At 37.3% G+C, this 12,148-nt stretch overlaps 1 protein-coding gene across 1 annotated transcript in view; it reads right to left on the reverse strand.

Moving 5' to 3' along the window:
- Nucleotides 1-12,148, reverse strand: part of LOC117282009 — a 106,949-nt gene that overhangs the window by 6,866 nt on the left and 87,935 nt on the right. Inside the window, exons 20-21 of the mRNA XM_023848377.2 lie at nucleotides 10,417-10,601; nucleotides 8,339-8,425 (exon numbers count right to left, since the gene is read on the reverse strand). Coding sequence (XP_023704145.1) covers nucleotides 8,339-8,425; nucleotides 10,417-10,601 — 272 coding nt within the window. The remainder of the gene's footprint in view (nucleotides 1-8,338; nucleotides 8,426-10,416; nucleotides 10,602-12,148) is intronic.

Here is a 12,148-nt window from a genome sequence, read left to right on the forward strand (position 1 = left end):
AAATCGACGCGTGTAGATTAACAAAGATTTTATACAATTAGAAAGACTGGGATTTTTACATTTTTAACAAGCAGTGTAACAGTTACGTGAGTGATACACACCTGATGATGGCCATTTAGGGCCGAAACATGTAGTGTGGAGGAGGAAAAAGAAGTAAAAACTACAATAAAATTGTTGCACTTAAGACGGTATTTGTCCATATATATTGTGCGAGTGTAACAGGATGCTGAAATATAATATTACAAATATACACTGTCTTGGCAATATGCAGAGTTTATTAATATTAAAGTATGTGGTACACATAGTTGTCAGGCCATTGCAGTGAAGGAAACATCACCAGATGCCTACATAATATCCAGCAGTACCATAACCAAGTGGTGCTGCTGCTGCTGGAGGCAGTATGGGGTAATTACAAAGCTTAGATCAGAAGTCCTCATGTCAAGTTCAAGTTAAAATTTCAGTTATCACATATTGTGGAAGTAGTGTATTACCCATTAGATTCTTATGTCACTTTTAATTACCTTGATCCATCTAGAAAAGAAAAAGGAGGAATAGCATAGACAACGACAGCAATCTTCATGGATTTCTGCTTTCTGTGTTCTGTTCCATCCCATCTATCCATCTCTGATTCCAATTTCCTCTCTTGTTTACATTTCGGTCACATAACTTGGCATGACCTGACTCCTCCAATCAATACCCTGTTTCCTATTTCTAGGTTTGGCTGGCTTTGTAAGAATGTGGAGTCAAAGTGGCCCTCTTTTCAGAAGCCTTGTGAGTAAAACGTGTCTAAATTTAAATAAGATCTAAAGGTTTGTGACGATGGGAAATTAGTAATATGTTATGTTTCTGGACATTATTCATCATCCTGTCTTTATCTGAAAACAGAATCGGAAGAATCCGTGCTTAAGAAAGGGCTTAATTTCGCAATAACAGAATGTCTAATTTGGACATGGCACATGTGGCAAAATCTGCAAGATCCAAACTTCCCTCCTGCCTTGGGTATGGAGTTCTTTTGGCAGATCTGATGTATGTTGGAGAAATCAAGACCTTTCACAACTAACAAGAAGGAAATCCACAGCATTAAAATCCCTAAAGAGCAAAAAGTAAATGTGAATTGTAAAAGCTGACAAGGGAAACTTCATGGTGATGTTGAATGAATCCACTTACAAGGAGAAGATATCCAGTCTGCTAGAATCAGGGGTGTACGAAATTCTACACAAGGATCCTACTTCTGAAATTGAGAGGCAGATATAGAAACTCCTTACCAAACACAAAACTGTCCTTCTCACTGCCCTGACACATAAACTGACTCCCTGCCACAGTAAACTGCCTCACCTCTATGCACTTCCCAAGATACACAAGCCTGATATCCCCCTCAGAGCAATAGTTAGTTCTATTGACTCTCCCCGTTATGCACCAGCAGAACTCCTCCACAAAATCCTAAGCCCTCTGGCTGGCAATACAGACTCCTTCATGAAGGACTCAGAACACTTTATAAAACCAATACAGCTTATTAACCTTCAACGCGGAGACTACCTTGTAAGTTATGACGTCAGTCTATTCACCAATGTACTAGTAGAAGAAGTCTTACAAATCATAAGAAACAGACTCAGTATGGATTCTTTTTTCCCAAAAACGCTCACCTTTACAAGTTGAAGGTGCGATGGAACTACTGGACATCTGTTAACAACCATGTACTTCCTGTTTGAGGATAAATACTACCAGCAAATAGAGGGATAGCAATGGGAAGGTCTCTGTCTCCAGTGGTCAGTAACACAGTGTGACAGGTCAACCGTTGTTGGGTGATGGGATGTGGAACAAGTCACCACAAAGACAGACTCTTGATAAACAGTTGGTTGCTAAGTTATGAAGCAGGGGAACGGTAAACAAGACACCTGCACAGGCACAATAACGTCATACTGCAGTAGTGAGTAGGGATCACATGACCTCTGCATTTCTGCGTCACATACCCCCACTCAGCCCGTCACTATGCGACACTCAGTAAATGCCCCTCCATGCTAGGCTGTGATGTCATGCAACAGTGGTAGCTATCACATAACTGTTTTCTATGGAGTTCGTTCCTGGGCAATTGCTCAGTAAACACATTCCAACAATATATTCTGCTTTCTGCATGATCAGTGCGGAAGCTATGTAATGACAGTATTCGGTAGAACAGCAGTCAGTATTTGGCAGCAGTTGAGAGTGGCAGAAGCAAGCAAAGTGGAACCAAGAATACAAAAAGTCGCCCTGTGAGGATGTAAGGTGTGACTGGAAGATTTCATGTGTAATATTTGGAGTGATTTGAAGTGACAGTTTCTGTGTGGAGATCTGCTGCTAGGAGACGACTAGCAGAAGACAGCAAATCCTAGTGTGTGTGCAATAGTGAACTGCAGAGCATGTAAATCAGTGATAGCTCTGTATTTGAGTGTAATTAAGAGAGTGTAACCAAGTTGTTAATAAACCCATTTACCAATCTGAAAGGCGTCTTCAGTCACCTAAACATGTTACAATATTCATGGAGCATTTTCAGCAAATAGCACTGGACACAGCAGACTACAAACCTGCTAAATGTCTCAGATATGTCGACAAAACATTCATGGTATGGCCACATGGACCAGTAAAGTTACAGCAATTTCTTCACCATATCAACAGCATTAGGCCTAACATGAAATTGACAATGGAAGGTGAAGCTAATGATATCTTTCCATTCTTGGATGTTTTAGTTACGAAGTGGGATCAAAAACCAACCAAGAAATTGTACTGGAAGCCTGTTCATATTGGTCATTATTTGCACTTCAAGTCCAACCACCCATATCACGCAGAAAGGGGAGTCGCTCATAGTTTAGTCAACCAAGCTAAGGACATATGTTAAAATCAGGACTTCAACAAAGAAATTAAAAACACAAGACATGATCTGATGCTCAATGAATATCTAAAAGAATTTGTTGACTATGTAATGGAGCCATTGACAAGAAATCATCGCTCTTCAGACACAACATATATAAGGGCACTGTCATCATCCCATATGTTAAGGGTACTGTCAAGAAATTCAGACACATTGGGAACCATTTCAATCTCAGAACCATTTTCAAGACTAAACATACACTTTATGGGACACTGATGAAAACTTGACTGGTTAGAGATGCCCAGCAGATGAAGCAGTGTGTGTACCAAATCCCATGTGATTGTGGCAGACATTACATCAGTGAAACAAGCAGACATTTAGAAGTACACATTAAGGATCACAAATATAACCCGACACAGAGTTTGCTTGAAAAATCAGAATTAGCCCAACATGCATATGAAGGAGGATATTAAACACATTGGAAAGAAGTGAAGGTCTTGCAGATTGAGCCCAGCAACACATACGGGAAATACAAGGAATTAGCCCGCGTCTCTGGGAGACCATCCGATCAGTCAACCCAGCTTGGACGTCTCTCCCATCCGGACCCCTGTTTTCATAGAAGTCAAGAAACTACAATGCCATGAAGTGTAGTTGGAGTGGAAAAAAAAAATTGTTTCTCTTGTGTTGTTACCATAGAGAGTATGTCCTCTCTCCAGTGATGATATTTCTCTGGTGCTAGACCTCATACATGTAGAGTTTTTAATAATTTGACATTTTCTTAGCTCTTGCAGATGGTTGTGCTGTGTTTTGCTTGCACACCCCATCTTGAAGCTGGTACAGGTTCTCTATCAATTGGGCCCAACTGAATAAATTTTACCTGCAAACGGAGACAGGATCCACTCTCTGAAATGTTGTTTTGAAAAATAAAGAGGACAGTGTCTAAATTTAGTTTGGATCCTGCTGATTCTTGCAGCATACATAAGCTAAGTTTTATATTTTGTTCAGCGAGTTCTTCCAATGGCTAAAAGACATTTACCATGTAAGTGTATGTGTTTTAATCCTCAAATTTTTATATGACAAGTTATTTCATGTCTGTATTTCTTCATGGGACATACCTCAGTGGTTGCATCCCCTGACCATGTCATTGTGCATTTATGTGTATCTCATAATAGTGGTATGGTATGAGTGGGCCTGCGATATTTGTCCTCATGAGATATAAACTGTGTATTAGCCAAGCTATTCAAGGGGCAATTGTGTTCAATCTTTAATGGTTGAAAACAAAGTAATAAGGAATCAGAACAAAATTGCAAATGCGTTTAATAAGTTTTTCATATCTATAGCTGATTCTACCATCCTAAATAAGAATGTATGTTCAAATCAGGAACTACCCACCCCAATTGACTACTTGATTGATTCATTTAACTTGCCAGTCAATAAGATGAAATGGCAATATGCCTCTACTCAAGAAATTACAAGAATTATTAAATCGTTAAAGACAAAAAATTCGACCGGATATGATGAAATTTCAAATAGAATCATAAAAGTAAGTCTGCCATTTATAGTCTCCCCTCTGACTTACATCTGTAATAAAATTCTCAGTACTGGGGTTTTCCCGGACAGACTGAAATATGCCACAGTTAAACCACTTTTTAAAAAAGGTGAAACTCAAAATATGGCCAATTACAGGCCCATATCACTGCTAACTTCCTTTTCTAAGATAATTGAGAAATTAATGTATGCAAGACTTATTAATCATATAGAGTCAAATAATATATTAGCACAGGAACAGTATGGTTTTAGGTCTCACTCCTCAACTGAACAGGCAGCTTTCTCGTTAATGAACAGTATCCTATCTGCAATGAATAATAAGTTAATGGTAGGAGGCTTATTCTGTGATCTACAGAAAGCATTTGACTGTGTCAACCACAAAATATTACTAGAAAAGTTAATATTTTATGGAATAGAAGGGAAATTTAAGTCACTTATAGAATCATATTTAATGGGTAGATACCAAAGAGTTGTAATAGGAAACAAATTCGACAGTAGAAGCTTTTCCGAATGGGAAGTAATCAAATGTGGTGTACCTCAGGGATCAATCCTTGGCCCACTATTTTTTCTGTTTTACATTAATGACTTACCTTCAATAAGCAATAGGAAAAATAAAACAGTACTTTTTGCAGATGACACAAGTATTATAATAACTGACGTAAATAAATTAGAACTTGAAATTAATCTCAAACAAACTTTAAAAGATATTGACACATGGTTTAATGCTAATTTACTTGCTTTAAATTTTAAAAAATCTCAATATATTGAATTTCGTTCCAAGAATTGTTATAATATTACCCCAATGACCATAGATGATGAAATAAAATTACCAAAGGTGAAAGAAACTAAATTTCTAGGACTAATTATTGACGATACCATCACATGGAAACAGCATATTAACTATGTTATCAATAAAATTGCAAGGTCATGTTATGCGTTGAGAAACATAAAGCATTTTATCCCATTAGATACATTAAAGGTAATTTATTTTGCACACATTCACTCCATTTTAAGCTATGGCATAATTTTCTGGGGTAACGCTTCCTATGCCAGCAATGTCTTTAGATTACAAAAGAAGGCTATGAGAATTATTGCAAATTTTGGTCCAAGAGAATCATGTAGACATCTATTTGAGAAATTCGAAATACTGTCATTCTATTCCCAATTCATATACTCATTGATTTTATTTACGATTAATAATGATCATCTTTTTAATGCTATTACCATGATTCATGAACATAAAACCCGAACCCATAATAATCTATATTTGCCTTCTGTGAACCTAACAAAATATAGTCAGAGTGCATATGTAGCGGGTATTAAAGCCTTCAATCATTTACCTCAAACTTTAAAAGAGTTGACTTTGGATGTACCAAATTTTAAGAGAGCACTGAAGAGATTTTTACTTCATCACTCCTTTTATTCCATGAAAGAATACTACCAACAGAAATGGGTATAATGTGTAATGTAAGATAACACACAGATCGTGACGATAAATGGACTGATATAGAAATATGTTATAAACTACAAATTACGCAATTATCCTGTTTTATTTGTCTTGATGGGTATTATATCTTGTATGATAGTTTGAAAACATGTTTGAACAAGTGTCTGTTTACCATTTTATTATTACTGTGAAGTTTTGCATATGTGATCATGAATTATATTTTGGTGAAATATGCACGGTATGTGTATGACTATGCATTGTAGCATATTGGCTTGCGTGCTTTTGATTTCTGTTATTGACTAAGTTGCACCTGAAGTTGTCAACTATTTTCATGCTTATTTTATATTATATGACTAATCTATTGTTTTTGATTGTTTTAATAAGTGAATTTTGTATGATAATTGTCTCTTTTATATGCATTTTAATTTGACGCACTTGATTAATGGAATGAGTAATGAATGAACGTCTTAATGGAAATTTTATTTTAGTCCATGATAAATCTTGATAAATTTCTTGATCATTGTTTAATGTGTATTATAAGTATTATAAGTTTTTACCTTATTTAATTGCAATATTACTGTATTATTGTATAGATACTATGTATTATAACTTGACTTGTTCCATATCCTATGGTGTCTCACCTGTACTGGATTTACGGAATGTAAATAAATTCACTTCAATTCAATTCAATTCAATTCAATTCAATTCTGTGACTGTGCATCACGAATTTCTCATGTGAAACCAGTTGTAATGTAACCCATAGTTCATGGAAATCTCTGTTTTCATCATAACTGGTGACTTATGTCTGTTTTTGTGTGTGGAGATCCATATATTTCCTTTTGGATCAGTAGCTCTGTATTCTGTCATATCAGCTCCCTTGTGGAGTCCTTGTTGTAGGTTTGTGAAAATAAACATTCTGTGTAACAGTCCATGGGCCATACTGTTTAGTTGCATACTGTGAATTACTTATTCTGCTGACATATTTGCTGAAGTGTTACTGTAATTCTGTATTACTGCTTTACCCTGCCATCCTTCCTTTCCATTTATTTTGTTGCTTCTTGAGGGCATGCTCTTCAAGCACACTTCTCATCCACTAATCTCTATTTTGTTGCTATTAAGTTGTATTAATGAAATTATATATTTTCATTTGGTGCTACTTAGCTGTGGGAAGGTGAGATTCAAGCCCTTTTCTTCCTGTTTAATATTATCTTGGTTTTCCTCTCAATCACATTCTTTGTACATATTCTTGGACAATGCATCATCACCTAGGGGGCACCATAAATGCAACCATAGAGCCTGTAGAGACAAAAGTGGCACTGTCTGCATGTTTGGGGTAGGGGGCAAGAGTAGATGGAGCATTATGACAGCTAATATCATGTTTGACTTGCAACAGATATACATCCTCACTCTTTAAATATAGATTAACAAGACTGTGAGTTAATGTGATACCCAGGGCAACATTCTCTCATAAATGAATCTGCTAACTGTAGCAGGTCCTCTCATAACAGAAATATTAGAATTACTTTTGACATATCTCATATTACTTCATATTTCCAAGCAGTAGAGGCAATTTATATGGCCTTTCAGGTGTTAATTCATGAAGGGAAATACAAGATCGCTAGCATAGATTTGGATGAGCGTACCTGCTGACTGAAACTATAGAGACAACATTTGTGACATAACACATTTCTAACACTACCTTCTCCTGACAGCTTTACCATTCTGGTCTTTTAAATAAGGTTCCGAAGGCCACAGTGTGTGTCATTTCAAGAAGGTCTTACTCAAGGTTTATCTGTCCATTAAATCTGCTACAATGGATGGCCTATTGCTTGTGCAGGTCAGCAACTCATTATTATACTTGATGGTATTTCTTCATTCCTTAGGTCTCCCCTTTGATTTCAATCAGCAAACACATTACCATTAACTGTTATGTGTTCAATAAATACTGGCAGAATTTCAAACCTTGCATCAACAAACTGTGAACTGCAACACAGTCTAGCGTCTATGCATCTAACATTCTTGTGCAGTGGTATCTAAGACATATTCCTCCACATTTTTTATACACAGCACTGAAAACTGCATACAAACAAATTATTTTCCTTTTCATGACACTTGAATGAACATATCCCTTATAGCATAAGGATAGCAGACCATAAGAACAAATCTTTCCCCGACTTTTAGGAGAGGCCAAAAGAAGGACATATACATACCCAATATACTATGGAAACAAGGGTGCATCATCAACAGTTAGTCACACATATCATTACATTTATTTTCAGCATATTTCTGTGGGAAATTCATATATACTTACACAGGAATTTTCTTCTGTAAGATTGCCTACACATGGAATGGTGTAACCTGGTTTAGAAAGCAGATGGATGATACCAAATACAATGCCAGCAAATAATTTGAAAGGTTGCTTATGAAGATATTCTTATGCCAAGATCACTGAAGGAAGATGTAACTAATCACAGAAAATGGTAATTACTGCGATGTACCTGAGCCATGACCACTGAATGAGACCTGCAGCATTGGATTGTCTTCAAGAGCATACCACCGCGCCTCCTCATCCATCACACTTGGATCTGGGGACAAATTAATAAACATGCCAATCCACAAGATAGCGCCATTCTGCAGGGGATCTTGAAATCAAAAGGTAATTTCCTGTCACAATAATAAAGTGTACATGAAATTCCATAGGTTGATTAACTCCATGAAGAAGATGCCTTTTCAAGGAGACAGTAAGTGCTCAGCTAGACAATAAATTATTCATACTTCATGGAACCTTAAGTTTTATTATCTTCACAAAAGCCTTCCAGTGGTCTCTCCTCTGAACCACACGAAACCATGTCACACCCTCAAATCCTATTTCCTACAGTCCTCCCATCTATGCCTGGGTCTTCCAAGTGGGCTTTTCCCTTCAGACCTTCTAAAGAAAATTCTGTATATGTTTCCCATGCATGCACTATGTGTCCCATTCGTCTCTCTCTCTACTAATGTTCAGTACAGAGCACAAAGCTCCTCACTGTACAGTTCTGTTCTCCTCTATCCTTCACACAATGTGATAGACCAAGTTTAACACTTATACAAAGGAACACATTTAAATTTTTATGGTTTTAAATAGCAGGCAGGAAAACAGTTGTAGCAACCATTCTGATTTTAATTTACTCTCATTTCTTCATCAGTGAAATTTTCATGTCTTTGTGTCAATTGTCCTGCACTGTGGAGGAGACAGGAACACATACTTAATTATTTACATCTGGACCAGTGGTTCTGAACAGGGCTCCATGGATTCCTAGTGGGTTCATGACATCTCATCAGGGACTGCAGAAGAAAATTTCATACAAGCCAAAATACTTGCCAGCATGAAAATATATCATTCAAAATACTGAAAGTAATGTCGTGGCGTATCTTAAAATGATATTATGAAATGACAGCTGAAAGTTGGAACAGTGGAACAAGAGGAGACAATCATCATTAGGCAATGGCATAGTAAACACGTTTCCCCAGCAGCAAAAAACCAACATGCAACAATATAGGTAGGAACTGTTGGAAGGCTGCTTTCTGTGTAGTCCACGCAATGCAACCAATGGGAGGAGTAAGGTGAAAGTCAAAGTCAGCAGTTAGCCAGTTGAGAGCAGCAAATGAGAAGTGGCACTTCATGGTTGTTTGTGAGAAATCTCCATTGTTAGGAGCAGCTATCTAGCAACAACTAGTGATGACAGAAAAACAGAAGACTCTGTGTGTGCTGTAGTTGTAGTGACATGTAAAGTTAATGACAGTGTTATAATCATTTGGTAGGTGAGATGACAGTCAAAGAAGCCATCTGGCAGACCCTCGAACTGTAGATTGTAAAGCAAGCTGTTAGTCTCCTGTCAGACTCTGGAAAATGAGTTTCAGGATATTCTTGCGCAGATGGCCCCAACAAGTGGATGAAAAGACAGCCCACAGCTTATGTGCTGGTGCTCCTGGAGCACCAGTCACTTTTGGGAATGTGGCCTCCACAAATTGGATGAAGACAATGACTGACATTGGATGACATGACATGCTCAGAAGACAAGCAGGAGCCAGTTATGACAGACAATGAATGCAGCCATAATGCAGCAGCAGTCCATGTACATACGCTCAGAGTGTCCCCACTATAGCAGGATGGAAAAATCCATCTGCTGGTGGTGTTGGGGTGTCGGTCATCTTAGGAAGAACTGCCAACAGGGATACCCTCAGTAAAGCTCTCCAGAATAAAATCAACTGGGAAAGCAGAAATGGAGAAACCTGTACTTCCTCATTATGCAATCAGTGTGTCGGAAAAATATGGCCATGACAGTCTACATGCCCATGAACAGATAGGAGAGAGAGCATCTTTGTCACCAATGACACCGCAACCACTGTAAGGCCAGATATCACCACTGGGATTACCTGATAAGAGATCTGGCCATGCAATGGGCCCTGCTAAGAGATCCTCCCCATTTTTTAGAAAACCTTCAGAAAACTGTGACTACTGCCTCAGTGTTAATAAAATTCTGCCTTTAGTAACATGAATTAAACACATGTAATATAACAGAGGACACAGTGTTACCTGCAAGATCCAGCAGCACACCACCAAGACAATGCTTTGGATCATAGATGCTGTAATTCCATGCAGTCACTTCCAGGTACCGTGTACTCAACTCTTCTGCTGGCACATTTTCATACACCATTGTTGTATTCCACTCAGGATCACAAGTCTGTGAGAAGTAACGTGTCTGACGATGGTTCTCCATACTGAATAATATAACGGTTTGCATTACATATTATATAATGTAAACAAGGAGCTATGAACAGAATTCACAAAACCCACTCTGCCACGGCATACTTCCAGGACTAAAAAACTTATGTTGTTAATATTTTGCACAGGCAATGTAAATTCAATGTATCAATGAAATGCAATTCAGCTCATGGGTTAGCAGACTGGACTCATTCATAGATGGCCACACAATCAGATCCTGCTGAGCCATTCTTAATTACCTGCATTTATGAATATACATCACAGACTGCTGTCATCATCATCATCCTACCATGAAGAGCTCATTACTTCAGTACAGATTCTGTCTGTGTTACATTTAGCAAATAAACCCTCAAAGATACAATCACCGTGACTGTAAAAACTGACTTACAAACAAACAACGCTTCACATACAAATTACATAAATATGTTTTTGAGCTACCTCCAAATGAAATTTGACACATCTGACTCCAACAGTTTCTTCGTTATCACTATCAAATTGAAAGCTGAGTACAGATTTATGTTCTACTAGAAAAAAAATCTTTAAAGAACTGCATATTTTTCCTGTTACCATACATCATTTCAGGACACCAAATAATCCAGCAGTAGTTTCATTGGCAAATCATAAATTTGAACATCCATATTATTATTGAGTGTAGGTCTGATCAGCCTTCAATAGTATGATGTCCATACAAAGTATTGTGAAAATTCATCAACTGACCACGATCACCTCTTAAGTGTGTCCACCATTCAGTATTGCCAGCTGCAGGAAATCTACAAGTATAAGGCTGTTGTCACCTCGAAGCTACATTCATAATCAGTAAATCTGTTAGAAAGTTGGTAGCATGGCACACAGATAACAATAATCTCAGGCACTTAATTCTGTTTCTTACAGAACAGTATAATGGAAAGTATGGTTCACCATTTCCATCAGTATGGCATGCAGAATGGGCCCAGCCTCAAGTTTATGCTGGGAACAAGACTTTTCAGAAATATGTTTCCCCCTTGAAATAACCAACATTTTGGAAGTTATTGTGTTTGCAGATGACACAAGTATTCTTTGCACAGCTAAAGACTACTATAATTTAAAAACAAAATTGGATTTTGCTTTCAATCATATGTTTTTGTGGTTTGAAAATAATCAATTAGTGTTAAATCTGGATAAAACAAAAATTATAAAATTCACCCCAACAGCAGCTACGAGCTACCCTCTGTGTACACTCTCTTGTAACAAAAAGCTGACAGAAGTAGAAACGATAAAATTTCTCAGTTTGCAGCTGAACAATCGTCTAACTTGTAAGGGGCATATTGGTTTTTTGCCTCACAAGTTGAGCACAGTTGGTTTTCTAATGCGTAAATTATATAAATAGTCTTAAAGCTGTATATTATGCATATTATCATTCACTGGTGAAATACATCAGGCAGTCATAAGGTCTTTGTTATACAAAAGAAAATAACATACTCATACACGTAGAGATTTATTTAAAAAGCTTGACATACTGCCAATGCCATGTGTATATTTGCTCTCATTCATGATATTTGTTCTT

Source organism: Cryptotermes secundus, unplaced genomic scaffold (genome assembly GCF_002891405.2).
Source record: "Cryptotermes secundus unplaced genomic scaffold, Csec_1.0 scaffold5, whole genome shotgun sequence".
Lineage (NCBI taxonomy): Eukaryota > Metazoa > Arthropoda > Insecta > Blattodea > Kalotermitidae > Cryptotermes > Cryptotermes secundus.